The sequence below is a fragment of the Rhea pennata genome, chromosome 8 (assembly GCF_028389875.1).
Source record: "Rhea pennata isolate bPtePen1 chromosome 8, bPtePen1.pri, whole genome shotgun sequence".
NCBI classification, from domain to species: Eukaryota; Metazoa; Chordata; class Aves; order Rheiformes; family Rheidae; genus Rhea; species Rhea pennata.
Window position 1 is genome coordinate 30125166 of NC_084670.1, and position 20938 is coordinate 30146103.

General features: G+C 49.7%; 1 protein-coding gene across 1 annotated transcript in view; it reads right to left on the bottom strand.

The window, feature by feature from the left end:
- CACNA1E (calcium voltage-gated channel subunit alpha1 E) overlaps positions 1-20938 on the bottom strand; it is a 133549-nt gene that overhangs the window by 50536 nt on the left and 62075 nt on the right. Inside the window, exons 8-12 of the mRNA XM_062581373.1 lie at positions 18379-18482; positions 3082-3197; positions 1810-1863; positions 1266-1400; positions 760-969 (exon numbers count right to left, since the gene is read on the bottom strand). Coding sequence (XP_062437357.1) covers positions 760-969; positions 1266-1400; positions 1810-1863; positions 3082-3197; positions 18379-18482 — 619 coding nt within the window. The remainder of the gene's footprint in view (positions 1-759; positions 970-1265; positions 1401-1809; positions 1864-3081; positions 3198-18378; positions 18483-20938) is intronic.

Consider the following 20938-nt stretch of genomic DNA (forward strand, 5'->3'; position numbering starts at 1 on the left):
ATGCCACTCTGCAGTTAGCACCAACACTAGAATGAACATGGATATACTACCTCCAAGACCTGACACGTGGGTCCTTGGCCCACAGAGGGGTGAGGAAATGTTTCAGTAACCAACATCAACCTCTGGAATCTTTCTGTCATGCTGTACCAGCTGCTACTATACCAAAATTTTAACCAGGAGGTTTTTCCATGACCATTGCCCAGACTCCACTGCAAACTTGCACTTTCCAATTTGGCCACTGCAGTTGTTTGTAGGTGTTTAGAGACGGATCTTAATCAAACTTGCCATAGACACTGTTGTAATTTTAGAATAAATCCAACTGGGATTCACAATCTGCTCCTCTTTTTTTCTTTTTTTTTTCTCCAAGAAAAATGTCAGATCTGAAGCGCATGAGGCCTGCAAAAGTCCCCCGTTTGCCCACTGGGCTGAGAGAGTCACCAGCAACCACATTGCCAAGGGCAATAGCAAGTGGCTGTACACAGCCCTTTCATTACCACCAACCAATGTAATTCAGGTTATTCTCCTGACCCCCACCCAAGTTTCATACCAGCACAATGCTGGTGGAATTCATTCCCATGCCTCCTGGGGCAAGAACCCAGCTAGCCCAAGAGATTGCTGCAACCTCTGGGTGCTGGAGCTCCCACACAGTTCACACAGCTTGCAGGAGACAAAAGGTTGGCCCCAGGCTCGGGATGCTTTGCCTTCCCTTTTGTGCCCATGCAATGCTCTAACACACCTACACAAAGACCTGGGACTCACAAAGGAAGTGGGTGAGCCAGGCTGGCTGGTTGTGGTGGACAATGGCCACGCAGGCAGTGTTGAGAGCCACCAGGCTCAAGACAATCCAGTAGAAGACCTGGGATTTCACCATGTGGCGGACAGAGATGCGCAGGAGTCGTTCTTTGTGTCGGAAATAAGAGGCGCCATTGAATCTGGCACCTTTGATGTTGGAGCGACTCAAGGGGTTACCTGAGGGAAAAGAGGGGGGATGTCAAGATGAGTGAACTTGTCAAATGTTTCCAACTGCCTCATGACAAGGAGAGAGGATGGATGGCTCACAGACCTTGCTCTTATGGGACAAAACTTAACCAGACAGCTCCTAAATGGCACAAGACACAGTGGATGGTTTACCCCTCTTTGCTACCACACTAGCAGAGACAGAGGATCTCTGACAACTGCCACATGCTGGGTGCAACCCTCACAACCTGACATGGTGTGCTGGTATAGCAGAAGCTTTGGGGAAGGAAGCTTCATATTGCACTGACCCATGTTTGGATGAAGAGGTCTTCTCTGAGCTAGCCTCCGCTCTCCCACAGAGGCTATATCAACACAGTGCTCATCACTGGAGTCGCGATTCATGGCATCTGTCCGGTTCCTTTTGATGGTTGCTCGTCTGAGCACTGGAAAGGAAAGAGGAGTGGGAATAGGAGTTGTAGTTACCCAGCTCTGGCAGCAATCTGCTCATCAGACCAGGATCTACAAGATAGTACTCGGCTAGCTCAGGTCTGGTAACAGGACAGAACCACGATCTGCAATCCAGCTAGTCCTTTGGGCAGGACCAGATGTCCTCTGGGCTCCACACTCTCCATGGGCTTGTGCTATCCCCAGTCCCACCAGGCTGCTCACAGCCTACCTCCCTACAGACTTCTCTGGGGCCACAGACCTCTAGCCAGGAGGAACCCCTGAGACCATTCCCAGACCCCCCTCCTCACATCATAGCTGGTTCGTGGCCTCTAGAGATTTCAACCTCCTGCAAGCACACACAAGAAAGGATAAGCAGATACTTAGGCAGGGCATTACTCGTCTTACCTTCTAAGGCTGAAGTCCCAGCATTTTTGTTCTCTTCGGCCAACATGACTTCCTCTACGCAAAACACACAGTTTAGCATCAGTATCAGGAAACGAGACACCGTCAGTTGAGGGATGCCGTCAAAGTGCCGCCGAACTTTACTGCCTTGTACCTAAGCATTTTGTCCAGCCCAAAAGTGGTTTATGTAGGTTGCAGGCTCTCATTAAGTGCTAGGTAAGTGTCCATAATCAAATTCTCTGGGATGGCAAGGGTCAGTTACAACACATTATATTGGAAAGAAATATTAATTCTAGCCAACCTTTCTTCCTCCACCATAACCTCACCAAATAGTTTGAATATTGTAGACAGAGAAGCCTGTTTCTGAGCTACGCCTTTTGAGGAGAGACCTTCATATATCTCCTAATGTCTCTGAAGGACTCCTCATCCTAACTCCTCAGAAAAAACACAAAGCTTTTCCCCATACACATTTGCTCACTAACTTTAATCATGGACTCACAGTTTCTAAAAGCTAGTAAATTTGGCTGAGTCTGCTGTAGATCCTACAAAAGCTGGGTCATCAGGCTAGCCAGTCTAGGCAGAAAAGGATCTAACTAATGCACACCAAGCCAGATCTGCATGTAGATAGTGCTAGACTCATTTTAAGAGACTAAGATGGGAGCCTGCAAATTGTCAGCTTTCCAAAAAAGTGATGAACTTGGAACAGCCTGCAAGTCTAGCTGGGACAGGCAAGATGATCTTGGATGCACTGACTTATTAAAACTACCCCACAATGCAGGGATCAACCTGAACTAAACTTCCAGATCCAAATTGCCCTGAGCAGTGGAAACATCTGAATCCAAGACCAAAGCTGAGATCTGTGGCACAGACCTTATTTCAAGTTAACAGTACTTTAAGTCTGTATTTTAGATGTAAGTCATCTTCCCAGAGCAGGATGACTGAACTGGTCCCCACAGCCTAGCAGAACTCTTTGGGTAGCTCTTTCAGTAAGAAGCAAGGAGGCGAGCTGCATGCTCATGACAGGATGGAGGCCAGCACTTGCAAATGGAGCTGGCCCCATCAGAAGTCAGCAGAAAGCCAAGAAGCACCTCTACTGCCACCTATGTTCTCCCTGGTCAGGTCCCTGGTGACCAGGTCACCAAAATGCCGCAGCAACAGATTTAACTGAAAAACCACTGATACCATATGAGGGCAGAGGCAGACAGGGCTCTGGGCCCCGTCACTTTTCTGGCATCTGCCAGGAGCAGCCCCAGCCAACAGCCAGCCAGCTTTTACCTGCTTTGTCTATCCAGGCACGATAGCCGTTCAGCTCCCGCTCGATCTGCTGCTGGCGCCGCAGCTTCATGAAGGCTCGGCGATTCTCCACTCTCTCTCGCTCTTTGGCAAACTCCCTGGAAAAGAGGGGGAGATTTTAGGAGTGCAGTCTGAGAGCAATGGGGTGCACAGGGACCTGGGACACTGTGAGGGAGGACAGAGGGCACTGCTGGCCAGGAGCCCTGAGCGAGAAGCAGTAACTGAGGGTGAGTCCAAGAGCAGAGGAGGGAAGACAGGTGAGACGAATGGCCACCCCCAGGCAAAGTCAGCTAGAGAATGGATGGATGAGAGGAATGAATGAACGAACAGAGGGGGAAAGAGAGGTGGGAGGGGAAAGACACTTCTTCGGTGGAGAAAAGATCCGGACGCACAGGAGCTAACACACCACTGCTCCGCCGTTTGGCCCAGCATGCCCCTGACTAGAAGTTGCTGCTGCTGTTCAAGGAGGACGTTCACACAAGCCCACTCAAAGCCAGTGCCATTTCAGCTTCTCTATGCCACTGCTTTGGGGCACAAAGGTAGGATTTCTTCTGCAGCCCTGCTTGGAGCCGTGCTTGGTCCAAGGGCCCAAGCAGAAGGGGCAGAGACAAATAGAGGGGAGCACAAAATGAGGAGGAGCATGGCTTGCCCCCCGGCTCTCCTCTCCTCTCTTTTCCCTTCCCTGGGGCCCTTCCCATATAGCAAGATCTCAGATGCTCCAAACATGTCAGAAGAGACAGTGCCGAAACGGAGGAATTTACACTCAAGAGAGACAGGACAAACCCAGAAGGAGAGAAAAAGTGCTGTGAAGTCCTTCTTGTAAAGGAAAGGATGAGATGCATGGGGAAGAACAACGACAACGCCCCCATCCAAGGCTCACATAGTTCATTTGCTTCTCTGACAACTGCTACCAAACATCTCCTAGCCCAAAATCCCACTGTGAGCTGGTAACCCAGCATTTACCCTGGACAGCTTCTTGATCTCCAATAAAGCATCACACCTGATGGCTCGAAACCCCTGCCAAAAATCTCGCTCCCTACTAAACCTACAAAGGTAAGTTTAATAGCCATGCAACGGTCACACAGCTTTCTTGCTTCTGACTGCCTTGGCCACACCATGAGGCTGTAAGTTTCATGGCTTTGTGTCATTGCATTATTGTGCAGCTGTGGCTTGTTGTCTTTGCAGTTCATCAGGCCTTCTTCTCGTCTCATGTTGCACAGCAGGAAAGTCAGAAACCCTTAATGATCCTTTGCAAGGTCATTTATTAGGGTGTATGGTTTTAGGCTTGGATTTATGATCTTCCTTTCTTTCTCCCTCTTTTGGAGAGTTTTCCTGGAGCTTCAGACATCCCCTTCGTTCTTCTTTGCACCTCGCTGCTTCCCCAGTTACTGTCAAGGAACCATGACCAGTCCTGCCTCAGCTTCTCCAGCTGAGATCCCACCAGCAACTTACACGCAGACCTTCCAGCATTTTCCCCTATTACTGACCACACACTGCCTTGTGCAACCTGATGTTTTGCACACTGCTGCAGAGGAATAACTGACACACAAAGAGCCTGGGAAGAATGGCCAGAAAAAGCAGCCAGGATGGGTCAGAGTGATCACAGCTCACTCCAGAGCCAGCGTCCACCCTTACAGGTTGGCTAGGTGGAGACCATCCATGAGCAGGCTCAAAGCCTGAAAGAGGAGATGAGAGCAATTGAACTTGCTGCACCTCAGGTGCTTCCAAGGCAGGAGGACAGGCTGTGGCTGGGGTACATGGTGTGCAAATCCCAAATGCGTGATCCAGGCAAGAACTAGCCCCCCTTCCCTTACCCATCCTCACTCCTATCCTACATTCATGGTGCATCCCAAGCCTGAGCTGAGCTGCTGGTTCCTGTCCTGTAGAGGGCTGCAGCCGGGTGCTCCTGCTGTGAAAGCCACTTTGCTCCAGCACCCAGTGGGCCACACAGCTACGAGCTAGTGCTTGGATATGATACTGAGGCTGGTGCTATTGCCATGGGAACTCCGTAAACCTGGCCAGAACCTAGAAGGTGCAATGCTCGGTCACCCAGAGCAAGGTCACATAGCTGCACAGGCTGAGCACCAAGGAACACCGGCCAGGGCTAACACTGTACCCACTGTACGTGCAGATCCGTGCGGTCTCACACACACATGATGCATGGATGTACTAACATCCCTGCGCTGACACACACTCCTAGGCACAAGCATAAACACACTGCTAGGTACATATGACATAAGATTTCACCTATATCCCAGCCAAAGCCGTATGAAGATGCCGATATGCAGCTAAGGCTATACACATTCTCACATTCAGTTAAAATGCAAGACCCTGTTGACAAGCATGGTCCGCTTTCTCATATGCACACATCCGCGGCCATGCACAGAAGGCCTGTTCAAGCAACTCCACCGACAGCAGAAATTTTCACCCACCCTATCTGAAGAAACACACAAAACCCTAAGCATTTATGCAAAGGCCATTGTACACAAACGGAAGTGGAAGTATTTGGCAGGAAACACAGGGGTGAAAACGTAGGCAACCTCACACACACATGCTGTTCTCACACCAGCGTTGTGAGTTGTACATGAGACAACACATTTAGCCTTGCATCTAGAAGGCCTAGTGTTCACACACACCGAGGACCTGGAATGTCTCAACCCAGGTGTTATACCTCTATTGGCAGCCACATTCATGCGCAGTGATGGCGTCCCACACCAGACATCCCCTTAGCACATCCTTTCTTTCTTGCAAATATGCTATTTGGATGAAATTTGCTGGCTGCAGCTCCCCATACAGCACAACAGCCTAGAGATCCCAGCAGCAACAGCCACGTTCCAGTCTGTTAATACACCTGGAGATGGGAGCAGATGGGCAAAGGCCCATGCTCAGCCCTGAAGCCCTGCTCAGCACCCTGAGCTCCCCACACACATGGGGCCACACTCCGTTCCAGTCACTAACTTACAGCAGGTCCAAAGTCCAAGTTGCATAGAGGAAAAAAGCCACTGAGAAATTCAGTTCATAACCTGAGTCCCCTCCCGGTCCCACAGTGCTCTAATTACGCTCTGAAAGCGGCGTGATTGTGAAGAACAAACGGCACTGTGCTTTTTACAAGACAAATGTCTCCTTCCCTGGAGACTAGCAGCATTCTCCATCCTCAAAATATTCAAAGCAACCAAAAGAATTGGTCTGTCTGCTGCAGAGAGAGTTCAAGTGCATTACCCCAGCTGAGCTATTACACCTTTAATGCTGCGTGGGCTTGTGCGTGTGTGTTTGCGCGCGTGTGTGTGTCTGTTTGTGTGAAAAGTCCTAAATGTTCCCTGCATCTCTTGTTTAAGATCCCCAGACAATTCAAGCACTTTCAATTCCACCCTAGGAAGGTTAAGTTTCCTGCCATTCTGGCATTAAGCATCAAATGACTCTCCCCCTCCATCTCTGGATTTCAGACTGAAATGAGACTTTTTCTCTTCCTAGGGCAGGGGAGGGGGAGAGAACAAAAGGAAAGGAAGAGAAAAACAACCTAAATGGAAGGAAGAAGGGCAGGAGGAAAGTAAGGTGACATGGAAGAAGAAAGAACTTCCTATAACCAATGGGCAAATACGCTTCTCTTTTGGGGCACCTCATGTGAAAAAATATCCTTGCGCTACAGAGAGAAGGCAGGATAACTGCAGCTGTGCCTTCATCCCTCAAACCCCTCACCAGCCTCCATTAGCAAATTTGGGGCATCAAGAAAGAGAAGATGTCATTTACAGCTAGAGTCTATAGACAAGTTGCCTTTCTCCCCCTGGATTTGCTCAGCTGGTGAAAGCCAATTCCTCCTGTGCCTGGAAAGTTGGTCCACACAGGCGTAACCTCACACTGGAAAGTTTCTTAGCAGAGAACTTGCACCAGCAGATATACTCTGCCAATGGGAATGCCTGGAAATCTTCCCTCAAATGAAGCAGTAAGTTTTGGACCCATTCACCTGCAGGCGAAGAGCCCAGTGAGCAAGAGCACAGGTCTCTACAAGCCATCCGGGACGAGGCAGCTCTCCTCCTATTACAGTTCCCTGAGTGTCACCTTCTGCAGCTCAGGAGACAGACCTCACAGGCCACATCCTCAGCTGGGATGTGCCAGCATGGCTCCACTGAAGCCAATACAACCACACTGATTTACACCAGCTGGGAATGTGGCTTCCCTCTCTTGCCTCCTGCTTTCCAGAGCACTTGGTAGCTCTTGCTATGCTAAGGCTGGTGTCTTTGCCTCCTTTTACTGCATGGGCTGCTCAGTGAGCAAAGCTGCCATGATGTGTCCACGATGGAACCCAGCCAGAAGGACCAGCTTAGCCTAAAACATCCTTTCTGCAGGAGGGAATGGGAGCATCTTTTTCAGTGATCTCCTTACAAAGCCCCAAGTTTGCTGTGCACAGTTCACTTAGGGAAATGCCCAGCCCATTGCACTGAGGGAACTGGCAGAAGCAGCTAGGCTATTACAGGGAGGGACATTTCCTGCTACCCAGCCATTTACTCAAGGAGCTCTAATTTGCAAGCAGCAGGTGCTCAGCACACTGAGGGACAAGGGCCATTCAGCTGCTGCAGTGTCTCCAAGGGTGACACTTTCCAGACTCCCAGTCCTTAATAGAGTCTAATTGCTTTTGTCCATTAGAAGGAGAAACTGGTGGCAGAGATGGGGGGGGAGTTAAACTCAACTTAATGAATTATTACATTTCAGAGAGACACGTTACTGAGTAGGGCAGCAGCGGGGGCTGGTGACATCTGAAAGTGGGTAGGCGATGCTGACAGATCAAGGATTGCTCAGAGCCAATTTACAGCAGCGGGTAGAGATAATACTGTATGTGAGTGAGAACAGGGCCAGCAACGCTGACTGACAGCCATTTGGGAACGTTCCAAATCAGAAGGAGGGTGGCATCACCGAGAGAGTGAGGCGCCTATCTCCCATTGAAGGATTCTGCTCCTTGGTGTATTTAGGTTACATTGCCAGGGACGTCCCATTTTTGCCTTGCAAAGAGCCCCGGCTAGATGGGCCTGCCCAAGGACAGCAGGGCACTGCTCCTCTGATCAGGGCTGATGTTCTGTGGTTTGGGACATCCAAACTCTGTAAAGCCAGGCTGCTTGGTTACAGTCAGAGCTGTGCTATCTGCTGGGATCCCCACAGAGTGGCTTAAAGGACCCCCAGCAGAAAGCACAGTCCCCACCTGAAACGTCCCTCCTGTCCACCTGGGTCTCCTGGTCAGACAGCTTCATTTCTAGCATGGGAGAGATCCATCACAGGAGCCTCAGCACTCAATAAAGCACAGCTAGACTCAGCAGGGCCTTCAGCATGGGAACATCCACCCACAAAAGCCATCCTCTACTGTGCTAAGCTTGTGCTGCTTTTGACACCTTTGTGTCATTGCAGCCCCTTCCTGTTGGGCCTCATAAAGCCACAGGCACACATGAGCAATGGAGGAGAGCATTAAAGGTTGTGATAGCAAGCAGGAGGGCTTAGTGGGCTGGAGCTAGGGAGAAATAAGCCATCTGCCCTCGTACACACAAGGGCACCATTCAAACTATGTGCTCAGCCCATCTGGGCAGCTAGAGTATCAATGATTTGTTCCTCCTCTCACTCTGCAAATCCTCCTGGCTCCTCACTGCTCTCTGGTCCAACCTTGACATTCCACTCTCATTGCATAAGTGTATCTGTGACCACCAGGCACACCTTAGGGAACACCACCATACTCTGCCTTCTTCAGTAACGCTTTTCCTAGATCACTGTACTCCACTCAAAGGACAGCAGGGCTCAGATCAAGCTTTAATGGGAGAACCCTTCACATGAAAGCATCATGCCTGAAAGTGGGCTCTCCTTTTGAAAAAAAAAACAAAGAACAGCTAAGTGAACAAAAATATCATGGATGCTGCAACATACCTGTATCCTTTCAGGAGCTTTTTGAGTCCAGACTGGGCATACAGCCACTGGGGAGGTCACAACAGCATTCCCACTTCTGTTCTTTGAAACAAGAAGCCATCTATCTTCAAACCCCTTAATCCATTGCTTTTTGCCACCATTAAACATGCTTGCCAAAAGCCAGTTACCAAACAGGTTGTAGAATGGTAAGAGTAGGCAGCAAAAAGGATAGGGTAGGTAGAGGAGAAATATTGGATTATATGCCAAAGATGAGGCAGAAGTACATGCTGCTGTGAAAAAGCCAATTAGAATGGGACTGATAACAAGAAATACTATCTGTAAGACATCAGGTAATACTTCTGCTTAGCAAAGGCTCAGCTCATAGATCACATTCAGTTATGAGCAGCACAATTTTAGGAGAAACACCTTCCTTCCCAGAGGGTGTCAAAAAATGTTATAGGACAGAATTGAAAACAGAAGGTTTGGAAAATGTGGATCGAACAGTAGCAAATCAGTGGGATCAGATGCTATTTACCCAAGAGGCGCAATGGAACTAAAAGAGTGTTGAACTAGCTGTGCAGTGTGTAACCTGCTGCTTAAACAGAAGTTGGCAAACGGACAGTAGAAACGATGTAGTGAATTGCAGACCAGAAAGTCTGACTACTGCACTAAAATGAGAATAAAAACTACATCAGGGAGTCCAAAAGGTACAAAATGCTTCTGTAGAAGGAAGCTGTGCTTCACAAATCCACTCTGAATGAACCAACAGTTATGTGGACAAGAGCAGTCACTTGATTTAAGTTCACATGAATTTCCCAAAAAGGTTTGAGAAGATTCCTTAAGCAGAACTGTCATGAGGAAGTCTTCATAAGAAGTAATAACTCAAGAAAAAAAGGAAAATGGAAACATCCTGCTTCTCATATTCCCTTCTAGCAGCAGCTGCTGGCCTTTGCTTGTTCCTGTGCTCTTAAACAAGAGTCATGTGCCCACCTTATTGTGAGAAAGCTGTAGCAAGAAACAGCATAAAGCTGACTATGCTAAAGAAAGAGAGCACATTTATGGAGTGCCAGCAGACATATGAGTTGGGGAATAAAAAGCTGACAAGCTGTTGGTGACATGGAATGATAAACAGCGAGAAACTATGAGATACAGAGCCTGAGATTACCCATTACATCACTGTCCCATTTAAAAAGGGGCAGGTACTGATGGTACCTTTGAGAAAGCTTGTGATTTAAATCAGATTTTCTTATAGATGTTAACTAATGTCTCTCATTTTCACAAGGTCCTAAAGCCCTAAAGGGGCTTGTAGTAGACAGGATTAATATGAAGCTTTATGAACAATTCAAAAGACCTTGTCATGCTAGTTTGCACTGACACCCCACGCTAATAGGAGAAGACTTTGCTGCGAACAAAAATAGAGGTAGAAAGGAAAGGGAATGACAACATGAAAACACAGAGAAAAGGCAGCCCAAATGGGAAATCATCTCCACAGATGGGGAGAAAACAAGAGGAGACTCCAGATGAGAGGCCAGGACTCATAGTGTGAAAGAGCTCCTTTTATAAGCCAGTCCCTTGAGATAAAGGCCAGTACTGCTCCACATGGGGACCAAGGCAGTGGGACCTGGCCACCCTCAGCTGGCAGAGTTATGGGACATCACACTCTTCCCGAGGAGTGACACTGGTATAGGCACTGATGACAACAGGCTATGGCAAGAGAGATCAAACAATCTGAAGATCGCTTGGGTTCAGCCTTGGGTGGCTTTGCAGGTATCTTTGCAGAGATGCAGGTATCCAACCCAGCATCTGCATTTTAGGGTGAGATCAGCTGAAGGCAGCTTAATGTCTCTTTGAGAGCTTCATGCATGCTCTCCAAGAATAAGAAGCACTTTATGATCAAAGGGAGAAAAGCACATACGGATGCTTGCTTTGGGTTCAATTCAACCCTGCTGTCTCTGGCACTGCTACCTTTTAGAAGCAGATAGGCTTCCCAGGACATATGAGCTCTGCACAACCAAGAGTTTGAAGAGCTTACTGTTTTAAAGTAGAGAAAAATAAATGACAAACAGGATAAATATCACCTGGGGAAGAGAGCCACCGACATTCCAGTTGCAGAGTTCTGGTTTCAATGTCTTTGAGAAGGTAACAATGCTGTGGCTTGCACCTCTGGCCCTTCTGTGCCACTACATCTTCTGGTCATGGTGTTGTGTAGGAGGCAGCATAGCAGAGTCAACTTGTGCTGTCCAAAAGCTAAAGAAAGGTGACAGAGGGTCTTGCAACTGCAGCAGTAAGAACTGGAGATGGAAGCTCCGAACTTTTTTGTGCCTTTCAGGCCAGTGCTGGTATAAGCAGAACAGCTTTACTGCTTCAAGAGCCCCGGGCTTTGTTCACAGTCACTCCCACTGTCTCATGCAGTGCTGGGAAAATGTCACTCCTCTCTTTCCTTCCCATGTTCCATGCACGCAGAGAATAATTTTAGTCCCCCTTTGCAACAGTGATCTGCAGATGAAAGGTGTGGGGCCAATACTGCAGGCAAGCTACAGAAGGAAAAAGTGATGATTTCCAGCAGTTCAGCACATTAACTTCCCAAGGATTTTCAAGCACTCTAACTGAATCCTCCAACAGACATATACAACAAATTCAGAACTAATCTTAAAATGTGAAATCCACAATGCAACTGCTAGATATGTCACTGTCATTGCAAAACAAACAAACAGCCACCCAGTATTTACAAAGAACTGGTAACCTTACATGATCCATTTGGGGGGTTCTGTTTAACTCACCCAACAGAAGAGCCAAACACGCTCTTGTAAGCATGGAGTTGGTCACTTAAGGATTGGACATTTCCAAAGCCAAGCAATCAAATCAAAGAGTTACAGCCACATGACTGTCACAGAATGACAGAAATTACAAAGATCAGGAATAAAACAACTCCAAAAGCAATCTATAGGCAAGAACTATCTGCTGAATGCTTGCATGAAGAGGATTGAAAACTTTCACCCACGGTCTACAGACTATAGGAAGTCCACAGAACAGATCTGCAAGGAGACATGAATAACAACAACACTGAAGCAGTTGAGACCTGCTAGCAAGTAATTTGCACAGAGAAATCAAAGGTGAAAGCCATAGAATCATCTCTTTGTTCTGGGTTTTTTATCCTGTCCAGTCAGCTGTAAGAGGAATCGTTATTTCCTATACCACAGGGGATATGGAAAACCAAACATACATCTCCCACCAAGCAGATCATCTGCAAAGGGCTTGGAGGCCCTCAGCAGAAAGGTGGTAGAATAATGAAAGGCAGAGATGCCCTATTGAATATGGATGCCCACCTGGTTGCTGCATAAAGCTGAATATCTCAAAGGCTCCTTTGCTTCAATCATGAAAGGTGTTCAAATACCACGTTGATGACACAAAAGCTTTCCCAGCACCGAACAAGTGTGCCCAATTCTCACTATACTCAACTCAAGAGAAGGGGTTAGTTTCATGGGTCACCTAAAACACTGTGCATCCCGTGAAGCTGCCAGAAGACCTAGCGGGAGGCATTGGGATGGTGTTGTTTCTCCCCCTTCTCCTGCAGCTCCCCTCTTGCCTCCCTTCCCTCGCACTCCCCTTCAAAAGTAGGTTAAACTACTTCAACTATCACTTTCACCAAGCACAGAGCAGACACAGCCATTATAAGCCTCAGAGCCACTCATAGATACTATACCCATTAAAGAAAATATAATGCTTCCAAGGTTTACTACACCCAATACAATATTTCTTGGGTTATGTTTGCCAGCATCGTGCTATCACTCATAACTTCCCTACAAGCCTTCCTCTATTGTGGCAACACGTCTCCCCACTTTCCCCTCCACAAACTGCCTACCTCCAAGACATTAATCCTCTTTCCACCATTCAGTTGCAAACCACTTGATCCAGCTCAAACACAGGGCCCAGGTTTTGTGTAGAGCCAGAAGAAACCCCTACCTCCATTGAAAATGTACATTTGTTCCTTTAACGTCTTTATTATTAATTGCTAAAACTTAATCTTATTCATCATTTGTTATGCCTCAAAATTGGATGAGAAAAAAATTCAAATTAAGTGAAGTGAAAAGATTTCAGAGATGGTACAGAAGGCTCCTAAAGGAGCTGAAGAATACTCTCCAGAGACTGGGAACACTGCGCTAACCCAACCTGAAAGAAAGAAGATCTTAAGACAAAGAGATCTTGCCAAATTGATCCTTTAATTATAACATTAGTCGTTTCTTTCAAAGGCTTAGTGCTTGAGCTGAGGGTGGGGGACAGAAAAGACTTAAAGGGAGAAAAGACTTAACATCACCACGATGAGTGGAAGCAATTAGGAGGATTTAAATTACTCTGTTGTTTGGTACAAGGCAGATGGATTTCACTTTTCTTGCCATTATGCTCAACTTCTTGCTCTGCCATCAGCTTCAAGGGGACTTCTCTTGAAGCACTACATCAGACCCAAAGACCTGGTCTTTTAGGTTGGTCAGCATCACCTTGCACTCTGGACACACACAGCTACTGATCTGGACTGTGAATATTGGTGATTATAGCAGCTTTTCATCCTTAAAAGGAGTGGAAAGTACAAGACTGTATAGGGGAAAGGAGTCTACCACAGAAACCTTCAACAGGAAGATGGACACTGCAATATGCAGAGGAGGGCTCTACTGCAAACCTGATTTTCTTTGCAGAGGTTGGAGAAGGGAAGATGGAAGAGAGTCAAAACACAGCCTGCCTAGTCTCAGAAACTCTGCATCAGTCCTGAACATTATACCTTTAAGTAGAGCTTACTTTTTCTCTCTGCTCTTGAATCTTTTTAGGACAAGCTAGACATAAGCCATCTTCCTACCAGGAGGGACAAAGCAAACAGGACCTCTGAAGTGTCTGCCTTGGATGGGGCTAGCCATGAGTTATGGTCCTCACCCAGCCGAGACACTGGAGAGAGCATTACTGCTGCTTCTTCACTATGCAGGCCACAAGTCAAGGCCTCAGGCAGCATGATGCTCAGCCAGATCTATGCTGCCAGAGAGCACTGCTGCTTTGGAGATGTACCACGAACAGATACAAATAGTTTCACATGAGAAAAAGCTGAGCAAGAGAAAAAGCCCTGCTACACAAAGAAGGGAGAACAGACCTTTGCAAATCTCCAGCATGGGGGATACGCAATTTTGCATTCCTCTGATTCAGAGCCCATAGCCTGATCTATCTCAGGGCACTGCCTACAAAGGATCAACAGCAGCAGGGTGGAAGGAGGTTCCATCCATACCTCTTATACCTCCAGCAGCAAAGAGATGGCTGTGGCATAAGATTATCTCTCTGCCCAACAGCAGTTCTCCCTGGGTAGAAGTGCATAGCTGTAGGTGTATCCTGCCCCCACCGCAGAAGGATCCTGGATTACATTAACCTTAGGACACACAACAGTACTAAGCAACACTCAATAAGAGAACTACGATCCTTCCTAACTCTCAAATCAACAGAGATCTACATGGCAGAAAACAGGTCATTTTAGCTGATGCTACATCCTCACTTGCTTTGACCAGCTCTCTTCTGCCAAGATTACTTCAGTAGCTTTGGCAGGTTTAAAAGCTGAGCAACCACATCTCCTTGGGCTTCATACCTGCAAAATGTTCTCAAAGTGGAACGAGGCCAATTTTTTTCTTTCTACTTTCAATTAGAATTAATTGATCCATAATTGCACCCATAGAGGTGAAGAGTTAATAGACACAGCAATAAATGCCAAATCTCCAGAAGAACTGGCTCTCCAGTCCCTGCCTGGAGTGACTCCATCTCCTCTTAATAGGGTTAAAACACAATTCCAGTGTGTGTGTATTAGTATTTAGAGAGAAAACTGAGGAGCCTTAGTATGACGGAATTCATTTCTCTTTTTCTCCCACATACTTTATGCTTAGGAGCAGATGGATTCAGGCTGTTTACATCACGGAGGTCATGCCACAGTTTAACAGTTGGGGAACTGACTGCTGAGAGAGATGCCCATCACAACCAGGAGACTGCTAAATCTGGGCTCCAGCAAACTTCTGATGGTAGCAAATTAAACATGCAAATGTCCTTGTCACAGCCTCTTTGCATGCAGGACTTACCTCAGATGTTTGATTGTTTCCCTAATGAAAACAGCTGTCAGGATAAAGTAAGGGCAGAGAAGTAGCTCTGCAGCAACTTATATGTGTGAACTTACAAAAGAAGGATGGAGATCCCAAATGGATCTCATTCTTAGTCAGTGCAGATGGTGCAATTTGCAAGCAGTGTGTGTCCAGGTTTCCATTCTTCATTGCAGATGAGCTTTGTCTGTGTCATAGAGATGACCTTTGGGTTAGGCCAGCGTATAGTAACATCTCTGTAATCCTGTCAGCTGAAGTCTCAAGTAAGCAATGATTTGCAGGAGGGCACAGGACATGGTCTCCTTGGCCAGCAGTGAAAAAGACTTCTGTCCTTAATGGTACCACTTCTTCAAACATCCTCTCCTCTTCCCATAAAATAGCAGGAGGGACCAATACCTGAATAAGAAGGCTACCAGGACTCAGTGCTCACCACAATGCTCTGAGCTAAGAGTCTCAGACTGGCCAGGCGTGAATTTCTTGTGCATGGGAGGGGAGTCTAGATAACAGTTGACGCAGGTGCTTGTACTAAATTATGGTTTCATACACAGAGACTAGACCAGCAGCTGCTTCAAGGTGCGTATGAGCATCTTAAGAGCATTGTGTTGCTGTTTTAGTAATACCATGTCAGACTCCACCAGCCACAGGGACAGAAGCCAAATCCCCATCACTATGGGGACCTCTGCTTCTGCCATTGCTGGAGAGGGGAGCTGATGCAGCTCCTCCTCTGTGGGCATGAGTTCATTCCCTTACAGGCAGGAACAGTCCTCTGCCTCGCTGTTGTTCAGGCTAAGACTCACCACGTTGTCAGAGGAACCTTCCCCCAAAGTAGTGCCATAACCCAAAAGAAACATTTCCTTTGCATGAAGGTGTTTCCATGGCGCTCATCACCAAAGAGACCTTTGCCTCCAAGCTCATCTAAGCTGAGAGAAGTGAAAAGGGAGCACAGATAATCCAACCAGTTTCCTGGGTTGCTCATCTAACTAAGAGACATGGGAATGGAAAGGTCATGATTTGGCTCCTGGAGGAGTGCCAAGTACTTTCTTCTAGCACAAAAGGAATACAAGTGGTTAAAACAATAAAAGCTAAACAAGCAAAGCAGGGAAAAAAGTCATTGAGACCTAATCTTCATGCATTTTCATTCAAAGACCCATGCTGCTTGTGTGCAGAAGCACCTTCTGCCTCCTCACCTCACACCACGGCTCTGCCAGCCACACTATCAAGAGGATGGCCAGCTTCCCCACTGCAGCCAGGGTCTCCAAGGGTGGCACATCAATGGACGCATGTACAGGCAATCTTGGTGCACCTGATGAAGCTTTCCAATCTTGGCTAGGTAGGAGGGCGTGTGTAGTCAGCCACTCCAGTGCTGCTCATCCAGCCACCCCAGAGTAGCATGGGGCACAGTGGACTTGCACCTGGGGTCACAGAGCACAGCTCACCTCCTCCATTCACCTCGCTAAGCCCTCTGGGGAGCTGAGCAGTCATGCTTTTCCCTAGGTATCTGGCACAACACTAGAGCATCTCCATTGCCAATTAGGCCACCCACCCACTTGCATCTTTCCCCAATACAAACCCTATTAGCAATAAACAAACAGTCGAAATGCCAGCCGGTGCCTGGGAAGAGCCCTAGACAACTGCATCCAACTGAGCAAAAGCAGTGAAGAGCTGCCTCGTGCAGATCCAGGATGGGCAAGCACCGAGTCCGAGGTGTCTGTCCATGTGGGCAAGAGCCAGGCAGCCCATGGTCCTCCCACCAGTGCGTTGTTCACCTTGGTCTATACCTAGCTATTTTGCAGGGCAGCGTGGACTTATCTTGCTGAGCTTCACACCCACAGGTTTTTCTCAGCATCACAGAGGCACCAAAAGCCTCACAGTGTGTTCTCAGGACACATTATCCTGGCAGCCTTCAACACCGCAGTAAAGGGCTTTTACAGCTGCCTAGCCCCAAGCTTCCTAACTTTCCTTCTTTGGATGTCTGCAGGAAAAGTCCAGTGTGATGCTGACGTCCAGTTGGACTTTGCTCAAATCCCCAAGTTGGACGCAGCCTCAGAAATGCAAAAGCAGCCCAACACTGCTCAGACATCTTCACAATCCGTAACACCTTCCTCCCCGTAAGGCAGTCTGTAACCCTTACTGCAGCCTGTCCCCCAAAGCCGCTGGGTTTAGCCAGATGCCAGAACGAGACCTGGGGAAATTCAGTCACCAAGACACCCTGCCTGCTGCTCCACCACCACAGGACTCCCAGGGGCATTTAGGACAGTGACAGAGGCCAGTCTCCACATTGATCCCTGCATCCTGGAATGTTCACAAGCACTTCTCCAGCTGGCCAAAATGGTGTTACACCAGCATTTTTGTGCTGGTTTCCCTGAGGGGCAATTAGGTTAAAAAAAAAATCACCTGGCTCAGTGAGCCAGCATCCAGCTGCAGCCTGCTGCCCCACCACTCGCACAGAGGAGCTCATCCCCTCCGTGCTTTCCTCTTGCACTAAGCCCCTGCCAGCGGTTCAGGATGTGCTGATGCAACCGCGATTCATTGTCATGGCGACAAGGAGCCTTTTTCTCTCCAAACCTAGTCTAATAGCTTGGATTAAAATCTCACCCTTGTTCTGGGAAGAGTAGAACGGGGACAGCTGTGTTGTCCTCATGTTCCCCACATCTCCATGTGCATCTCAGGCACACCAAAGCTTCCCTGCTCAGGGCAGCGCATCCCCCCTGACACCAGGCATTGCGACAGAGGTGCCCTGACTCGCTCCCCCATGTGCTTCACATTCCTTCCCTGCATCCGCCATCAGCCACCAAATGCACCCCTTTTCGTATGCATCCTGGCTCAAACGCGTTTCCATAACGCTCTCCTTATCTCTCTTCCCTCCACCAGGTCATGAACGTCCAGAAAATTTACACTGACAATTTCCCACAGGTGACTAAAACACAAGCTTTCCAGCAAGGTGAGTAAGCAATAAAGCATCTTCAACAAGGGGGACAAAACAAGTGACTCTTCTCATGCTAGCCTCGCTTGGAGGTGCAGGGACAACAGCCGCCCGGACGGTGTGCAGGAAGCGAGGACACGCCAGCTGCAGCCCTACCACACCTTGCTGTTTCTAGATTTAATCACACGCCAGCTCCTGCTGTTTCCCAGGCAGCTGTGGAAGGAGGAGAGAGGACCTCACAGCTCCCCAAAGATATGCAGGGCCCCGAGGAAGACGGCTGCGCTGCTGTCCTGCGAGCCGAGCCGCAGGGCTCGGAGGCACACAACGGGCACAACGAGGAAAGGGAAGTCTCCAGCTTACCCTGACAGCACCCCCAGGACGAGGTTGAGGACAAAGAAGGATCCAATGATGATGAGGGGGATGAAGTACAGCCAGTTCCAGGTGGCTCCTAAGGCATCATTGGTCTGGAAGGGAAAAGAAAAATAAGAGCGCGCATTACATTCAACTCTGGCCCAGCCATGGGGAACCAGGGGCGACACGTCACAACTCAGCACAAGATTCCCGGGTGCGGAAAGGATGCTCTTCCCCCTTCGCACTGCCTATTTATTATTGTCTTTATTTGGGGGGGGGAGGCTCGGCTCCCCTCGCTCCCCGGGACAGGATACCCGAGACAGCAGCAGGCTCTGCTTTGCGCAGACAGTGCAGAGCGCAGCCTCGGCAGGCTTTCTGCCTGCCCCCAGAAGAGCGGCGGTGGCGGCACCCTTCATACCTCTCCGCGGTGCCTGGCAGCACCCTCCATGCCCCGCTGCTCGGGCAGAGGCCCCTGCACCCCAGCCCAGCTGGCACCTCTCAGGCAACCACATGGGTGGCAGGGTGAGGACACTGGGTGCCTCATCCCCACGGCCAGGGAGAGCATGGGGCTCCCTCCCAGCACATCCCAGGCAGCTTGACGCAGAACTCCTCCGTGCATCCCACTGAGATGGGAAAAAACAGGCCCACAGCACCCACATCTGCTGAGCAGGGAACAGGTTAAGAGATTTATACGCTGTCTTACAGCCAGGGAAGCTGGCGTCTGCACGAGAGGCTGCCAGCGTTCGTGCTTCCACGCGCAGGGGAAAGGGGCTGCCTTTGGCCTCCCCCCCACCCCTCCGGCTGGGTACTTTGCAAATACCCACCACTGACGCCCTCCCGCCCCGGGGATGTTATCTGGCCCTGGCCGAGGCTGCGAGGAGCTGGGAGCCAGCGCGGGGAGAGCTCTAATCACAGGGCAAAGCCTGACAGCTAAAACGGCTCCTGGCGAGCCCTGCTCAGTATCTCCAGACAATTACTCACGGAGGCTTTTAATAAAGCAGTGCCCCCTCCGCACCTCGCGGCCGCTTCGCGGGCCCATCCGTCCTCCCGCGGCAGGCGGCGCGCGCATGCCGCCGGGCCGGGCGGCGATGCGGCAGAACGTGACTGTCTGGGGGAGGTGGCATCAATCTTGTTGCAATGAAAGACATTCTCTCTTTTTCTTCCCTCCTCGTGCTAATTAAGCCCTCATCTCCATCTGAGTCACCAGCACCACGTCTCCCTGTCGGCCAGCGCAGGAGCCAACTCAAGGCGTTGCGAGACACGAAGAACGTCTCTGAGGAGGGTTGGGGGTCTCCCTTGGACAACCAAGGTGTCAGTGGAAATCCCAGCTAGGTGCCTCTCTCCGTGTGCTGACGGTCCGTGGCCACGGCAGCCCACAGGACCCGGTGCCTGTTGAGATGGGGAGGCCGGGGCGGAGGCACCAGGCGCTGCATGCTGGCCCTCTCCTCCGGGCCCTCCCTTCGCCTGTGCACGGTGCAGCGGGCTCCGCAGCCTGCCCTCGCTCGCCCTGGCTCACCTGCAGGTTCTCGCTGCCGAGAGCGGCAGCAAGGTGGGGACCGGGACAGACGGCCGCGGTGGCACATCTGTGCCGCGAAGGCGCTCGCAGTTCCCAGCCTTCTCACCCGTGCTGCAGCGGCAGCGTTTCCTCTGCGAGAACCTGCCCGGCCGGGGGCGGCATCATCTCTTCCGTCAGCAAACAGGCGCACGCGGCAATTAGCGCATTAGTCCTCGGAGGGAGGCCGAGGAGGCACGGGCGGAGGCAGCAGAGCGGAGACTCGAACCCACATCTCACCAGGCCTCCCTGGAGATGGGAGCGCGAGCAGCAGAGGCTGCTGTGCCATCATCCTCTGGGCTCGGCACTACCCAGGGCTCCTTAGCCTCCCACCACCCCGACGCAGCAGCCTGAAGCGAGCCCGGAGAGATGGAAACCAACCAGGAACGACGCACGAGAACGCCAGCAGCAGGGCAGATGCTCATCACCACCCTGGAGGCACTGGGCACTGCACAAGCCCTGGCTGCGGCCACCGCACTCTTCTCCAGCAGTGCCATTTTTGGTGGCAATGGTCTGCAAGGTGTTCCTGACTCCCCAGGCAGTGCTGAGCGTTTCATGCAGCGGGTGGTGCAAAGGGAGCAGAGCAGAGCGTACCAGCTCTTGCTCCAAGCCTGCTCCAGGTGAGTCACACCACGCTTGCGTTTTCCCTGCATGTTTGTCCACGGGGAGCAATGGCGAAACACAGAGGAAAGAACTGGGAAGCAGGAGCTGCGAAGCGCTCTACAGCGATAGCCGGCTGCACTTGCACATGAAATACATTTGAACAAAAAGCATGGAGCTAATCCCTGGGTGGGAAGGAGGAGAAATAACAAAGCCAGAGGAAGAAGAGAGAGGAGGAGAAGGTGGTCTGCTGAGGCAGACAGCCCATGCTGCTCCCAGACAGGCTGGGAGAATTGCCATCGCTGGAAAAAGCCATCAAATCACATCGCAAGCGTTCTCGCTGTGAACACGCCGTTTGCAAGACACTGGGAACAAAATCCAGGCGCTGCTGGAAAAAGGGAGAGAGCGTGTGTATGG